Source organism: Brachyhypopomus gauderio, chromosome 13 (assembly GCF_052324685.1).
Source record: "Brachyhypopomus gauderio isolate BG-103 chromosome 13, BGAUD_0.2, whole genome shotgun sequence".
NCBI lineage: Eukaryota > Metazoa > Chordata > Actinopteri > Gymnotiformes > Hypopomidae > Brachyhypopomus > Brachyhypopomus gauderio.
In genome coordinates this window covers 19,596,128-19,610,113 of record NC_135223.1, presented here as the reverse complement: position 1 = coordinate 19,610,113, position 13,986 = coordinate 19,596,128, and the positions used below count along the sequence as shown (strand labels likewise).

At 42.2% G+C, this 13,986-nt stretch overlaps 2 protein-coding genes across 3 annotated transcripts; both read right to left on the bottom strand.

Annotated features, from left to right (window-relative positions):
* Positions 1–985: 985 nt before the first annotated feature.
* ccne2 (cyclin E2) lies at positions 986–5,516 on the bottom strand. Of its 2 annotated transcripts, none has more exons than XM_076971552.1 (11): positions 5,427–5,516; positions 4,424–4,465; positions 4,196–4,274; positions 4,031–4,084; positions 3,480–3,625; positions 3,242–3,377; positions 3,001–3,147; positions 2,677–2,907; positions 2,467–2,578; positions 2,058–2,215; positions 986–1,976 (listed from the first exon to the last, which is right to left on the bottom strand). In XM_076971552.1, the coding sequence occupies exons 2-11, from the start codon at positions 4,435–4,437 to the stop codon at positions 1,872–1,874; spliced, it is 1,182 nt and encodes a 393-aa protein (XP_076827667.1). In that variant the 5' UTR covers positions 4,438–4,465; positions 5,427–5,516; the 3' UTR covers positions 986–1,871. The 2 variants fall into 2 exon arrangements, with proteins under 2 accessions (XP_076827667.1, XP_076827666.1); XM_076971551.1 differs by lacking the exon at positions 5,427–5,516 and adding an exon at positions 4,730–5,388.
* A 740-nt stretch (positions 5,517–6,256) lies between these two features.
* On the bottom strand, positions 6,257–12,543 carry tp53inp1 (tumor protein p53 inducible nuclear protein 1). Its single transcript, XM_076971550.1, has 4 exons — positions 12,304–12,543; positions 10,456–10,775; positions 8,575–8,917; positions 6,257–8,478 (listed from the first exon to the last, which is right to left on the bottom strand). Exons 2-4 carry the CDS (start codon positions 10,577–10,579, stop codon positions 8,226–8,228), a joined length of 720 nt encoding a protein of 239 aa, XP_076827665.1. The 5' UTR covers positions 10,580–10,775; positions 12,304–12,543; the 3' UTR covers positions 6,257–8,225.
* Between the last annotated feature and the right edge of the window lie 1,443 nt (positions 12,544–13,986).

The window sequence follows — 13,986 nt, the reverse complement described above, 5'->3', positions numbered from 1 at the left end:
TATAATGTACATATGTATGTTTTCTAGGATCTAATGTGAAAAAATCCTTTTTGTATATGGATTTTAATAAATAAAATGTTTTCCTTAAAGCATCTGTCTCAAATTGTGCTTATTAAACACCATATTTTCTGTGTTGCGTATCTAATAATTACATTCATGTGCACCGTCTGTGGGATTAACATTTTAGACTTAACAGTTGCATGCAGACTCATAAAATGAGGTCAGCTCATTGCCTGTTTTTGGATAGAGTGGTCTTCTAAGAGAACATACAAAATCATGGGGGGGCTGAGGGCAGCTAAGCAGGGGGTCCCCTTTCCCAGGGCTACACAAAGACTTGCACAAGAGCGTCTTTGTAAGGAGGGCAGCCTAATGGCTTCTACGGCAGCTGCTGGCCTGGAGAATCACCTATGAGCAGAGACCCAAACATGCATGGAACATGGGCTTGGTCAAGCTCTCCGATACACTTCGCCCTCCACGCCTAGATAAACAGGAGAGCAAGTTGTTGCAGGAACTTGGTGCCAGTCTATTTCGCAGTTTCCTGCCAAAACCATCCTTCACACTGCATTCTAAAAGCAGCTTGTTCCCACACTTCTCAAGTGTGTAGAGCAGGCAAATTTGAGAAGAGGTGACAACTCTGTCAGCTTCTCTGCTATGAAAGGAGCACTTGGTCCCAAGCTAGCACAGGTCAGCTCATAGGAAGATTGTGCTTATTCATTAGCCAACACCTTTGTAGCCTCTATTCCTGAAGAAAAAGAAAGACCACAAGGCACAAGCACATAGATAACCCCAGCAATTCAGCCCCTACTCTTAGACCTGCTGAAAAGCAAAGCATCACCTCTTACCAAAACACAGCAAAAGGTCACTTTAAAAGAAGCCAGAGAAATTATTTTACCTAGTTTGGCTTCAAGTACTGTTACATCTACGGTTTTAAGACACACAAACTATAGACACAAGCTCACATAAAAAATGAACATTGAGACATTTTATTACCATATGTACAGATCTTGTTATATAGGTTTATATGGTTAACTTTACAGTCTAGATTACAAGCACTGGATTTGACTCCCAGGTCTCTGGATGTAAAAACAAAAAAAATAAAAATACAAAAAAGAAGTCAACCTATGCTACAGAGTAAGGCTCAGTACAATACTGCATCTCATTTTAGATACAAATTCATAAATAGCAAGCACTCAATTAAATATTTGCCTTCGGCAATATAAATGAAATTCATACATGTCAAAAATCACATACATTTAAAACAAAACCAAAGAAATAAATATGCAATGATTTTGCAATTCTAGATTCATTAAACTCCTAGCATGGTGAAAAAAAAAAAAGACCATTCAAAGAATGGGGCTCAAGAACAAGTATGCAGGTTAAGGAAGTATCCATTAATACCAGCTTGGAGCAGTTTTCAGTAACTGATCAAGATGAATGACTTCTGCTTCATAAGGTTCTGAGACCCACTGAATAGATTTTTCCTTAAAATACAGAGTGAAAATCACACCCCCCCCCCAAACTCAAGCCCAGCAACCTTAGACACAGCTCTGCCAACTGCTCTGGGCAGAGCTTATACTTGTAAACATTGTCCATTAGGAACCCTAGATGAAAGGCACATGTGACTGCTTCAAATACCATCTTGTAAAAAAGGTGGGAGTATCGGATTTTACACGACCCGTTTTCCACATTCTGAACAGCACCACATCTCAGCCCGTGTTGTGCTTTCCAGCACCTATGGAAGTGGAATTCCTCAAAGTCCAAACGTCATTGGTGCACTAGACTGGTGTAAGGACAGGAAACGCATTCTTAGAGCAGTGACTGCCAGGCTATGTAGAAGTGAGAACCAGCAAGCACCCATGTCCTTAAGCCTCTCAGACATTGGGCTTCTCTGTGCTTTTGGGCGGAGTCAGCAGGCCTCCAACAGAGACCGGAGACGAGCGGTCCAAGCCGTCTTGCTGATGCTGATTGGAGTCACTCTGAAAAATCAAAACACTTTGCTTACAGGTAATCATTGCTAGTACACAATAGAACGATGGTCAAATAAGAGCCAGACTCACCAACATAGTCAGGTAGTCCACGTGCGTCTGGATGTTATGACGGTCTTCCACTGCCACCTTTTTAAAGTCCTTCAGCCTGGGCTGGCCATACTCCCTCACCGTCCTCATGAAGGGGGTCATCCAGTGCACACAGCTGGATATGCAGTCCCACGTCAGTCCTGCAACAGGCAACATGTGGAAGCATGAATGAGAATGGTAGCTTACAACAGTAGAACAGCAGGCAAACCAAGTAGGAACTGGGCTTTAGCATGACATGCTGAATACACAAAGTTCATGTGCTGGACCATGGACACGGTTCTCTACTCAATTTGATTGCTAGTTCAAAGCTGTGGTTTGAATTGGATATAGGTCCATGAATAAAGGTGTAATAAGCTTGACTTTTGTAGCTACAAAAGGTTTATGCACCTACCTGATACTTTTTGAACGGTTTCAAAGGAGGTAAAGTGACAAAATGCTGCAGCTGCCAAAACCCCATACTGGTAATCTAATGAATTAATGTCCAATATACAAAGATCCAGCAACTAGAAAGAAAGAACAGTGTCAACTGAGCCAACAAAGGTCAGGTTCATTTAAATACCACGTTACTGCAGTAATAAATAATACGACATTTCACACTCACCTGGGTGATTTGTATATAGGTTTCCTGAGAAAACTGAGGCACAAGAAAATTTCGATCTTCCTTCAATGAGTCCACTTGAATATAAAGTTTCAACCAAGAAATTACAGTTTCTGGGCAGAGATGCCAGTTCAACGCTTTCAGCATTACAAGTTCCATTTCAAGGATTTCATCGTCATCACAGGCACCATCTGTGACGTAGGCAAACTCTTGTAGCTTTGGTGGGTAAATTTCCTGTTTTTGAAAGAGGCCAAAGGGGTTACCATGACTGCACATCTCACAGACCTATAGAAGCCACCATGCAGACAACCACACTTCTTTCATTACCTCCATTTTGGATGCAATGAACAGTGAGGTAATCCCAATGAGCTGTAGCTTGCTTTTGCTCACGTCTTCTTGAGTCAGCATGAAGCGGTCGAAAAAGTCTTGAGCCAGGTAAAACGTCTCACGGTGAAGCATATACACTTCACTGACCTGAATACAGACACGGGTGAATGTAATAACAGTCTCACAAGGCGTAATGGCAAGCAGTGGCTGAGAAATGAAGGCCTAACACAGAGGCACACACCTCCAAAAGCCAGTCAAGGAGGATCGACCTCATTTTGGGCTGCAAGTTCGGGTGCTGCTGAATGAAACTTTTGTCATGAATATACTTCAGCTCCTTGTTGAGCATCTTGATCCATACATCATCTGAGCTGGCCCAGCTGTAGAGATAAAACCCAATTAGATAAAAATAAAATAAATTTTAACCCCTGAAAACGGAGAAAATTTAAAACCCCTCCCAGATGAACTTCCCCAGGTCCTACCTGAGACCAGGCAAGGGAGATGGCTTGATGAAAAGATTCTTGAAACGGAAGTGTTTAAAACCAGCCAAGTTACTCGTCTCCTCCAATTCTTTGTGAGGAGTCTCAACAAGGACACATGGGCTAACGTCACCTTCCACCCAACGGTTCTACAGGAGTTCAGACATTATGTTACTTCGTTGAAATAATACCATGAGGGGGCTTATAAAAACCTGTTTTTGAACTGACGTCAAATAATGCCATAAGAACGCTGTTACAATAACCATTTTAAAACATCACAGCAAATATGAGCCTAATATACGCAATTTAAAGCATTAACAAAGTCCAAATAACTAAACCATGTTCAAGCAAGCTTTAATATTTGGCTGGCGGAGGCGGGAGGGACTAAACACAAAGTTGGTCAGCCGCTCATTTGACAATGATCATTTACACTATGAAACATCTGCATAGGTCGCAAACACACTTAAAATAACTTAAAACCTCGAACAAAAAAAAAAAAAGCCATTGGGAACTTGTCAGAACAACTGCTTGTGTTTAGCAAACACTTCACCCACCTGAATTTCATAACTCTGTTTCTTTGCGGTCTCAGTCATTGTTTTCTTGCATTGCTGAAAAATCGTAACAAGATTAGAATGGCATCCAACACGAAAATGTGTGAACATACAACGAACACACACAACACACGCAATACTTTAGACACCAGCTCGCTAGTCACCAACCTCGGCCTTCCTCTTCCTCGGACATTTGGTGTTGTGATCCGGTGCGTTCACGTCCCTCTCTTGCAGCGTGTTGCGACAACTGTACAGAAACGCAACTAAATGACTACAAAACAAACAATGACTAAAGGACTACTAAATAAACTAAATGACTACAAAATAAACAACTTCGTTGCTGGTTTTTAAACGCTGCTATCATGGTGCTGATCCAGTACATTCACCACTCCTCACCTGCGTCTTGGCATTGTTCCCTCAATGGTTAATTTGCTGAAACTGAGAATAAGACAACACAAGTTAGTTTGAGAGTTCGTCTTTGCCACCAAGCTGTTATTCTCCTCGCAAACTATGTCGAGAAAGACACAAAAACCCAACAAACTAACACAAAAAAACCCAACAACCCTCGACTAGCTAAACAGCTACTCGCTAGGTGAGGACATCAAATTAGGCCAGTCAATCTGCCACATAATCCGTGGAAATAATCTCTAATTCTACTCGGACACACTATATAAAGTGTGTCCCGTTAGCTGGTGGTCTCACCTCCTCCCCCGGGTTCGTCCGTCCACCATAACCGAGGTGTAAGTGCCGTATTTGGGTTTCTTCACCCGGGTTTGTGTGAGTCGACTCCCCGCCAATTTACGTGAAGCGGGAGGACCAGGGCGCCCAAGTCAAACCCGAACAGAGACACACAACCGCCCGACGACTCCCTTAAACACGCCCGACACCACCAGCGTTACACAACCAGGTCCAATATTCACACTTTACTCGCCGTTATGAAGACGTGCGTGTTTGTATTTATTATACACCTCTTGTGTTCTTGGTGGAGAAACGGACGAGCTGTGGAGTTAGCCCGCCAGCTAACTAAACTAGCCGGCTAGCTTCCCCCCCACATATAAACCACGACTGACGGGGTCTGGCAGCGGTTGAAAATTAAAAGTTCTAATCCGACACGAACACGCTGAGGTGGTTTAAATAAGGCCCGTAAAACAGGGACGTTCACGGCGACTGTGTGGCGGGCAGCTGCGTCTCCGCTGGGGCAGCTAGCCCCTCGGTTAGCCCACTGTTCCCACTCTAGTGCAGCCAGCGCGCAAACCAGCCCAAAATTCATCAAAATAAAACCAACAAACCTCACGCCACACCGTTAGACGTGTATTATAACATCAGCCGTTTAAAATCACACAAGAACATGGTATAATTTGGGACAAATTCAAGAGAGAGGCGCTGTGCTGCTACTCACCAGCTCTGTGGGTGAATGAATAGACATCAGCTGGCGCCGGCGCCAATCTATATGACCTAGAAATGCGCATGCGCGTGTCGTGGTCACCTTAGGCGGCTCAACGCGTGTAAATTCCTGGACCTCCGCGCTTTGGCGCACAAAGTAATCATACTGTCTGGTAAGGTGTGGTGCTAAAGTGGTGCGCGTAAAATAGTTTCCCCTTGAATTAGATCATATTCGCTTTGATAATAGCTAAACATGTACGTCTGATCGCAGTTTGCTGTAGTGAGGCTTTGCTACGTAGGCTTTTTCAAAAAAGAGCGCTTTCCTTATTTCCCGGTTAAACTATTCTGGCGCCCAGAGACCAAATGGACCGAATCCATGTGTTTTCGCCCAAGATACGAGAATTTTACCCGTGGATTTTCAGCATTTTCGCGTACGAACTGACACTTCCTGGTGTATGAGCGGCCGAGAGGAGGTGCTTAAGATGTGTCTATCCAATCAGAAACGTTGTAGGAGAAACAACGTGGCCCTGCTTGAAAATGTAAACAAACACATTTAATAGCCGAAGAAAGTCTCTGAACCTGCAGCATGACTTATGACACTTATCCTACATAATTGCTCGAAAAGCTTGAAATATTGTTTATTTTTAAACGTAAAGATTAAATAACGTAATATATTAAAAAAACATTTATTTACTAAATAAAGAATTGCATGTCCACACAAGTCCAAATAACGAACAAGGCCAAATAATTGAAAAAGGAACACAGCGCCTCTGTTATGCACTTTCAAAGGTTTTAAAATCATTGAGACAAATGAGAAAACATTCACGAGGCTGTACTCAACACAAGTGAAACTGACATTTTTAATTGCAAAATTATGCTGGTCACAAAAGGTTTGTATACATTTAATACAAAAGCAAAATGTAAAAGTTAAACACAAAATCCAAAACCTACTGTGTCAGCAAAGTTCTGTATTATTCCAGTAAAGTAAAAATTTATCAAAGCAAAACCATTCTTCACACATTACACCACATATTTGCTACATTTGTATGTAAAAAGTTGTACAGAGTGAGTGGCTCAGAGACCAGCTTATTCCTCTCTGCATAGTCATTTGCTTTTGTCCAAGTCCCTTTGGACAATTTTCAAGTTCTTGAATGATGCATTTTCACCCTCTTAACCTGGAAGGCACAAGATCCTCAACAAATTTCAAGGCAAATAAAATCCCTGTAATTAAAAGGTCAGGCTACTGAAGACAAATAAGAACAGCTGTTCTTGCAGACATAGTCAATAAAGAAACTGCCACTTCACTCCCAATCCATTTACTGCAAAACAAACTTATCGCTTATAATATTCACAAAAACATCAAATCAAAAGGAACAATGGGGCAAGAACCTAACAAAACACATCTAGAACCTCTCTGTCCAAACAGTTATCACATCTTGAGTGTTCACTTGATGACCCCAAAACAAGCAAGATGTTGATAAATGAAGAGCAGACCTACATTTATAGGACAAAAGGATTGTGGGTGTTATGGCTTAAGGCAAGCCATCAGTCCAGTCCATTTATTTGTGAGAGACATTTAGCTTGGCCGCTATATTTTATATTGCAACAACAGATTCACCTTTTTTGATGGGTTAATAAATACAAAGATAACAATTATGGAAACAGATGTCAAACTCTAAAAGAGTAAGCCTATTGCTACATTGGTTTAAATATTTACTTTAACAAGTATAACTTTTTTGTAACTAATCAAAACATAAGGCATAACAAACCCTATTTCACTACAGTGTGGAAAAAAAAAAACACAGTTTCAAATGAAACATTTCTGGAAAATCTAACAGTTTTACTCCATGTAGGTTAACAGTCAATTGATAGAAAGTTTGTTTTCACAGTCCTAGGACAATTAAGCATTCACTTTCATTCAGATTTGTTGAAAACGATCATTACAAATATTTCCACAAGGCTATGTACACAATGACAATTTTATAGGTTCTTCAGTATGTACAAAGACGATTAATATTTATCAAGTAATCTGCATTTTAGCAAATAGTACAGGTGAACTGACATGACCCTGAGAAGTATATGGCAGATTCAAACGACAATACAAAATTACAATAAACACTTAACTACTTCTCTTCAGCTTCCATCTATTTCAAGACAAGCACTACAAATCATACACCAAATGCACACTATCAATATTACTTACATACTTTACACTGCACATAGCATAACTTCATACTGATATGTAATATAATCAATATTTTGTTTTTGTTTAAAAATACTTGATTTTCTTATATAATGTACATATTGGGCATGGAATTTTACTGCTAAAAGCAACTCATTCCACACCTAAAAGAGAAAGACCAAGACCACTAATCTATTCTTATACGACATCATTAAAGAAACCAGCCATCACTGCGAGGTCTGCACAAGGCCCGAAGCAGGTCTACAGAATTCATGGATGCTCATTACAATCCAATAGACCAGGGGAAGTGGGAGGGGATCACCTCACACTCTTCTCAGTCACACTGCATGGGGTTAAGGGTGCCATGCAGAGAATACACAAATGCCTTGAAACATTCAACCACCACAGAATTTGTGACAATTAAAATATAATGCCAGTTCTCTAGACTCCGAGAAGGAGACTGAGCTAAATGGCACCTGATTTGGATAAACGCTCGAGCAGGTTTGTACCTGCGCCGGAGTAAAGTGACCTATGCTATTGATTCTGAAGGACTCCATCTGTGTGAAAAGACAGACGTCCAGCACAGAGCTGAAGAAATGGAGCTGTGGTCGGAGGTGCACAGTGCGTATGGCCTCAGTAGTTGTACTGCCTCTGTCCGGGCTGGTGGACATACGCTATGGCAGCCTTGGCCTGCCTGGAGCTCCTGGCACGGAGCAGGTTAAGGCGGCGGAGGGCGTTGCGGGACAGCTGCTGACGCTCCGCGCCGTCCCGGACCTTCCGGGCTAGGCGGCCGCTCTTGGCCTGCTCCAGGAGCCCCGCACGGCTGGCGGCGAGCGCGGCTGCACAGCAGCCAGTAGCATGTTCCGGCCCGCGCTGAACTTCAGCCCTGGAGAGAGCCCGGCACAGTACCACTTAGACCTCGCCAGTTTTGAACAATCTAACATGACACCGAGTAAAGACGTGCTAAAGCAAAGCGTGCTACCTGAGGATAGTGGGTTCGCGAGGACGGTCCTTGGGGCCACTGGAGCTGTACACGGCATAGACAGACATGCTGGGGTGTTCGATCAGCAGGTTCTCCAGGGGACTGGTCTCCAGCACTGGAGCCCTCCCCCCAGCCGTGAAGCAGGGTGGGGGTGTGATGAACCAACTCTCCTCCAGATCACATGCCCTATCCAGCCGCAGAAATCCCCCATCCTCAGGGTCCGTGTCTGGCACCGACTCGAGGGACGAACAGGAGGAACACCGCAGGGGGCAGTCAGGGACAGCCACGTCCTCCGGACACACGTCCAACAGCCCATCTCCACAGTCTCCAGAGCAGGCCTCCGCTACAGAAACACAGAGACAAGTCAGCATTTACATTCCCCTGCAAAAAAAAATGTTGGAAAAAAGAAAAACCACAAAGCATGGAAAAACTACATTTAGAAGCTGTTTTTGTTTTTTAAATTCCATTCCACAAAGTGACAATTGTCAAATAATCTGAAAGAGAAGAAAGGATCAATTATATCTTTTGTTGCAACACTGGCTCAGAATTTTGTTTTTGGCAGCAAAACCTATTGGAGAGATATGTTTTCATAGTTCAATGCTATTTTTACATTGAGTGGCTCTTGGCACGTCATCAAAAAGGTGTAAACAATAGAACTGCGAAGAGCCTTTTTGGTGCAGAACAAGAAAAGGCCTCTAGGTGGCACTGCTTTACAATCGAGATCATAAAATGATGAGTAGGCTATTGTAAGAATAAACAACAAAAGATGAGACACGATCACCAATTTAAAAGCTACTTATTAAAAACCTATTCCATTTGTAGAATAAATGCAGGAAACATTTGCTGATTTTGTTTTATCCAGGGCAAATTATAAGCATTTAATCATGTATTCAACCTTTTCCCAGAAATAGCTATATCCAATAGTTCACATCAATAAACAACACACATTCTGTCGTGAGCCACCGGTATCCATTATTCCATGTAAAAAAACCGAATCTACAAATTATTGAAAAATTCACAAAAGATACTGCACAACATAATACTGTAAATGCTTAAAGCATGAGCACTTAAACAGAAAGCCTTTATATAGCCAAACCATTAATTCTGCAAACCTTCCATCCAAAGCTGGACAAAAGCCTTCTTGCTGACAGAAAACATCCAGGTGGCGTTTCTGATCAGTTGTTTTAACAACAGGTTCTTACCCATCATACATCACTCCTTACTCTCCTCATGACAGCAATGAAACTTTTATCCAGTCATCATTATGCAATGATGGCAGCAATCAATCCAAGTGGAAAGATCTAAAGATATCTGAGCCTCCAAAGAGTCTTGTCCTAATTGTCCTACTCAGCTGATCTGGCATCAACCAATGTTTTGGTCTTTTCAAAACTTTTCCTAGTCCTTAGTCCTGGGCAAAAGAACTTTACCAGATACTCTGTCTTCCTCTCTCCCTGCTGTTCCAGAGACCATGTATGTGTGTAATTCACACCAACACCAGATCCAATTAAATATGCATCAAAAGATTAACTGTCCATTGACTGATATCTGACTTATCCTTGCTAGTCTGATTTCCTTGTTCCTGAAGGATTCACAACCAACATGATGCAGAGCTTCATTTGAACAGCTAGCATATGGTAAGCATCTCTGCTCTGTGCCCCCTCAGGGTGTGGGTTTCAGGGGCCTGTACTACGCCTCTTACTGGTAAATTAACATCACAGTGCCATTAGTTCAAGTGGGCTGGGGGTCATCACAGGTCCTGATACTCATTAGTCTTGAAAAAAGACTTTTGATGTTGTGCCAGAAAACCTAAAAACTAGGTTCAACTGTTAAACAAACTACTCTGTAACATAATATGAAAAGACTACATGAAATTTCACTCACCAAGGTAATCGACAAGGATCCATTGTTCACCGTCTTCATTTTCACTGAAGCCCACCTCCACAGGGGTTCGGCTGGCCTCATCCATGGAGTCTCCAAACAGGATGCTGGTGAACCTCTGGAACATGGTGGGGACGCTGGATGTGGAGCAGGCTGGGTCAGTCCTAGCGTCGGCTGAGGTTGAAGCTCTTTGGTCATCAGCTGCTGGAGCCGCTAGCAGAAACCTCCGGAAAGGTGCTTAAGTGCATTCGTTTCTCCTTCGTGCATGAAGAACACCTAATGGTTCATCATGGTCTTCATCAGTTGTGCAAAAATGGAAGGCACTAAGGACAAAACATGGGGGAAAAAGAGAATCCATCAAACACACAAGTACACCATCAGTCAAGAAAAGTAATAATTAGTAAAAAAAAAAAAGCTGAATTTTTAAAATCCAAATGAGTGCATAAAGTATATTATAAACAGCATTACACTACGCTTGACATCAATTGTACAATTGACATCAGAGTTTGCAGTGGGTCGGCATTATGGACACATTTTTAGATTCTTTAGAGTCAGCTGTGGTATTCTGATTAAAAATGCTATGTAGACCAGCATGCTGTATAAACCGGTTCTGTTATGTGGCAGTTCCTCACACCCCCTCCCCCCCAAAGAACTACACAGGCAGAATTGTTTAAATGTTTTACTCACCGATAAACTCTTAGTACATTTAATAAAGTCAAAAGCATGCCACACACCCCTGAATTACAGCCACTGCTTTACCACAGCACTCTCTGTATTCTAATTTTCTTCACTACTCTTCACTTTGTTCAGACCTGTGACTCATGGTGTGAGTGAGCTCTTACCTGCTGTTTTGCATGTAAAAGATAACCATGCAAGACAGCTATGCAATGAAACACATAGCCCTATACCACAACCTTCTGTGTCTTTATCTAATAATCTAACGATTCATAAAACGATCTTTTGCACCTGCTCGTCGTGCTTTGTCCGTTTAAAAGGGATTATTTGGGGTCAGGCAGGATGAGACCCAAACAACAAGACAACAATAGTCCAAGACCACACAGCTTTTGTTATGAATGATTTAAGTACTGCAAATAGTCCAAATCCAAAACATAATAGGCCTACAGGTTAGAGGAAAATCCTCAGTGTTACGTTCAACCGAGCGTAAAGTGTTCAAATCGTCAGTTAAAGTCTGATGTAACAGCACATTGTCTCGAACAAACATGAATATACCGCAGTATCAGCCCATTTGGGTCTAAAAACCGAACTACGAGATCCTACAAACACAATAAACACAGTTCAGTATCCTACGGGATTATCGTATGAACAGCGATATTGCAAGGTACGTTTAATAAACGCTTAACAGCAAACGTACGAGTGGAATACACCACAGGTATAGGATGCCGGCCCGTTTAAATGGTATTGAACACTAAATGTATAATGATGCAGCCTTCTTTGGACCGGTGTAGATGATGTTCGGGTGGGGGAGGGCGACACAGGGTCCAGAGCGAAACTCAACACCAACAGGGCGGACTGCAACTGCACACGGAGCGCTGGGCCTTCTGAGCACAGACTGCATCATAAACCCGGCAGATAACTGATCACTTCACCTACCGAACCACGGGCCCACACGTTCGTATATACGGCCCATGACGGCCAAGCCTTCCAAAAAGACGGCAAAACATATTTTACAACTTTCCAGCATACCAAAAAATAAATAAATAAATAAAAGTTTTAGACTACTTCTAAAATTATGTCGCAACAACTACTTCGGATTCACTCTACGTTGTTAATATCGATGTTTGCTAGAAAAATTTAACGAAAAAAGGCAAAAAGCGGTAAACAAAGACTCACCTGCGGCAAAGAAAGCGGAGAAATAGCCCAAGACTATTGTAAACAGGAAGGTAGCCTAATTTCAACAAAACAAAGACGACACGTCGACGAAAGGTTGAGGTAGATTATGTAAGCCAATATAAAAATATATAAATATACTTTTTTCTATGAAGAAAGTAACAGTTCGTGGACCCTTAAATCACTTAGGAGGCTCCTTTCCAGCAGCCCCTGCGAGCTCTGAACTGCTCCCTTTGTTATTGTTGTGGAGCATTAACAGCTGATCACTCGTGACGTAACTCTGGACAGCCAATGGGAGGGCCTTGTTCAAACCCTGACAGCTTGTGGGCGGGCCCTGTTCAAACCCTGACAGCCAATGGGAGGGCCTTGGTTAATTCCTGACAGCCAATGAAGGGCAGCACTCTGCTACGACAGCATGTCACCAACGCACGTGATCGACCGAAGAAAGGCAAGACTGGGCAAAGCACTTTTACTCCAACTTCGTGGAGATGGTGGAAGTAATGGTAGACAGTGTAGCAGGATATGGATTTAAATCAGCGGCGACATTTCGTGCTGTTTGCATGGACTTACGAAAGTGCCTTGTAGCAGAATATTCAGTTCTAGTCATGTCGTCAGCAGTCTCGTTAGTCTAATGTAGGTTAAATGCAGTTCATGAAATGTCGTGCCATATTCGATGCAAATTGATGTGGGGGACTTGGTGATTCTCTAAGGCCTATGCCTTAGAGATAGAAAAAAAAAGATGCATCACTGCTTAAGATGTAGGTCACTAAAGGGGGGATGGGTGACAAAGGACTGCCTCCAGGCAGATGGGAGTGAACTGCCTACTTTGGAAGGGAGTGTCTGAAATTTGGATTATAATTCTACATCTAAATCTGATGTCGAATGTACATATAATTCTCTGCTGTTTCTGAAACATAATTTAATGTGGATATATTTCACAGTTCAAAATGGCCATCCCCTTACAAGAGGAATCATGAAAAAGGGAAAAAAAAGTCAAAGCTGTTTGTGTCAGGGAGGGAAACACGGGTGGAGTGATACACAGAGTCATGTTCTTTGTGCGCTCTGCTGTGTCATTTCCTGTTGATGAAAGGGAGTTGGCTAGTGGATCGAGGCTCAAATGCATTCCTTATGTCAGGAACATTTGGTGTCGGTGTGTCTCATTAACTCTGCGCTTCCACCACCTACATGTCCACCTTTATTCTTTCACGTCATAGCACCATCAGTGTTTGTTTAAGGCCATGATCTTCCTACTAAGCAAATATTTTCTTACTACCTGCGTTCCTACCACAACATTCGATTTTTTTGGCATGCAAAGGCTCTTTTACAAACCAAAATACATGGCTTTCTTTAATTTATGCTATACCATTTTATGAGAACAACACCAACATCAGGTAGACCATACAGCACATGTCAGCTGTTTATTTCCTGGATTATGCAATTTTGTTAATGTTTAGAGCATGTTCAGAACTTCTTGTGCTAAGGCTGTGAAGAGGGTACAGTGACTATGGAAAAGTGTAATCAATTTCTGCAATCAGGTGCCTTCATCATAGACCAGAGGGGTAGTCTGTAGTGTCTAAACAAAATGCTTTTGTTTTGTTTTCCCAGATAACTGACATGTTTAATTTCCTGAGTGGCCTATACTAATTTGTACAACTAAAGTACATAGAAATTCATCTAAAAGTCACA

Excerpts from the sequence above, each read along its gene's own strand:
- tp53inp1 (XM_076971550.1), bottom strand. The coding sequence starts at position 10,579 with ATGTTCCAGAGGTTCACCAGCATCCTGTTTGGAGACTCCATGGATGAG. Across the intron at positions 8,918-10,455 it reads GATCCTTGTCGATTACCTTG|CGGAGGCCTGCTCTGGAGAC; the intron begins GTGAGTGAAATT and ends GTGTTTCTGTAG. Across the intron at positions 8,479-8,574 it reads CGCGAACCCACTATCCTCAG|GGCTGAAGTTCAGCGCGGGC; the intron begins GTAGCACGCTTT and ends GGCTCTCTCCAG.
- ccne2 (XM_076971551.1), bottom strand. The coding sequence starts at position 4,758 with ATGGTGGACGGACGAACCCGGGGGAGGAG. Across the intron at positions 3,378-3,479 it reads TCTCCCTTGCCTGGTCTCAG|CTGGGCCAGCTCAGATGATG; the intron begins GTAGGACCTGGG and ends TTATCTCTACAG. Across the intron at positions 2,579-2,676 it reads CCTATATACAAATCACCCAG|TTGCTGGATCTTTGTATATT; the intron begins GTGAGTGTGAAA and ends CTTTCTTTCTAG.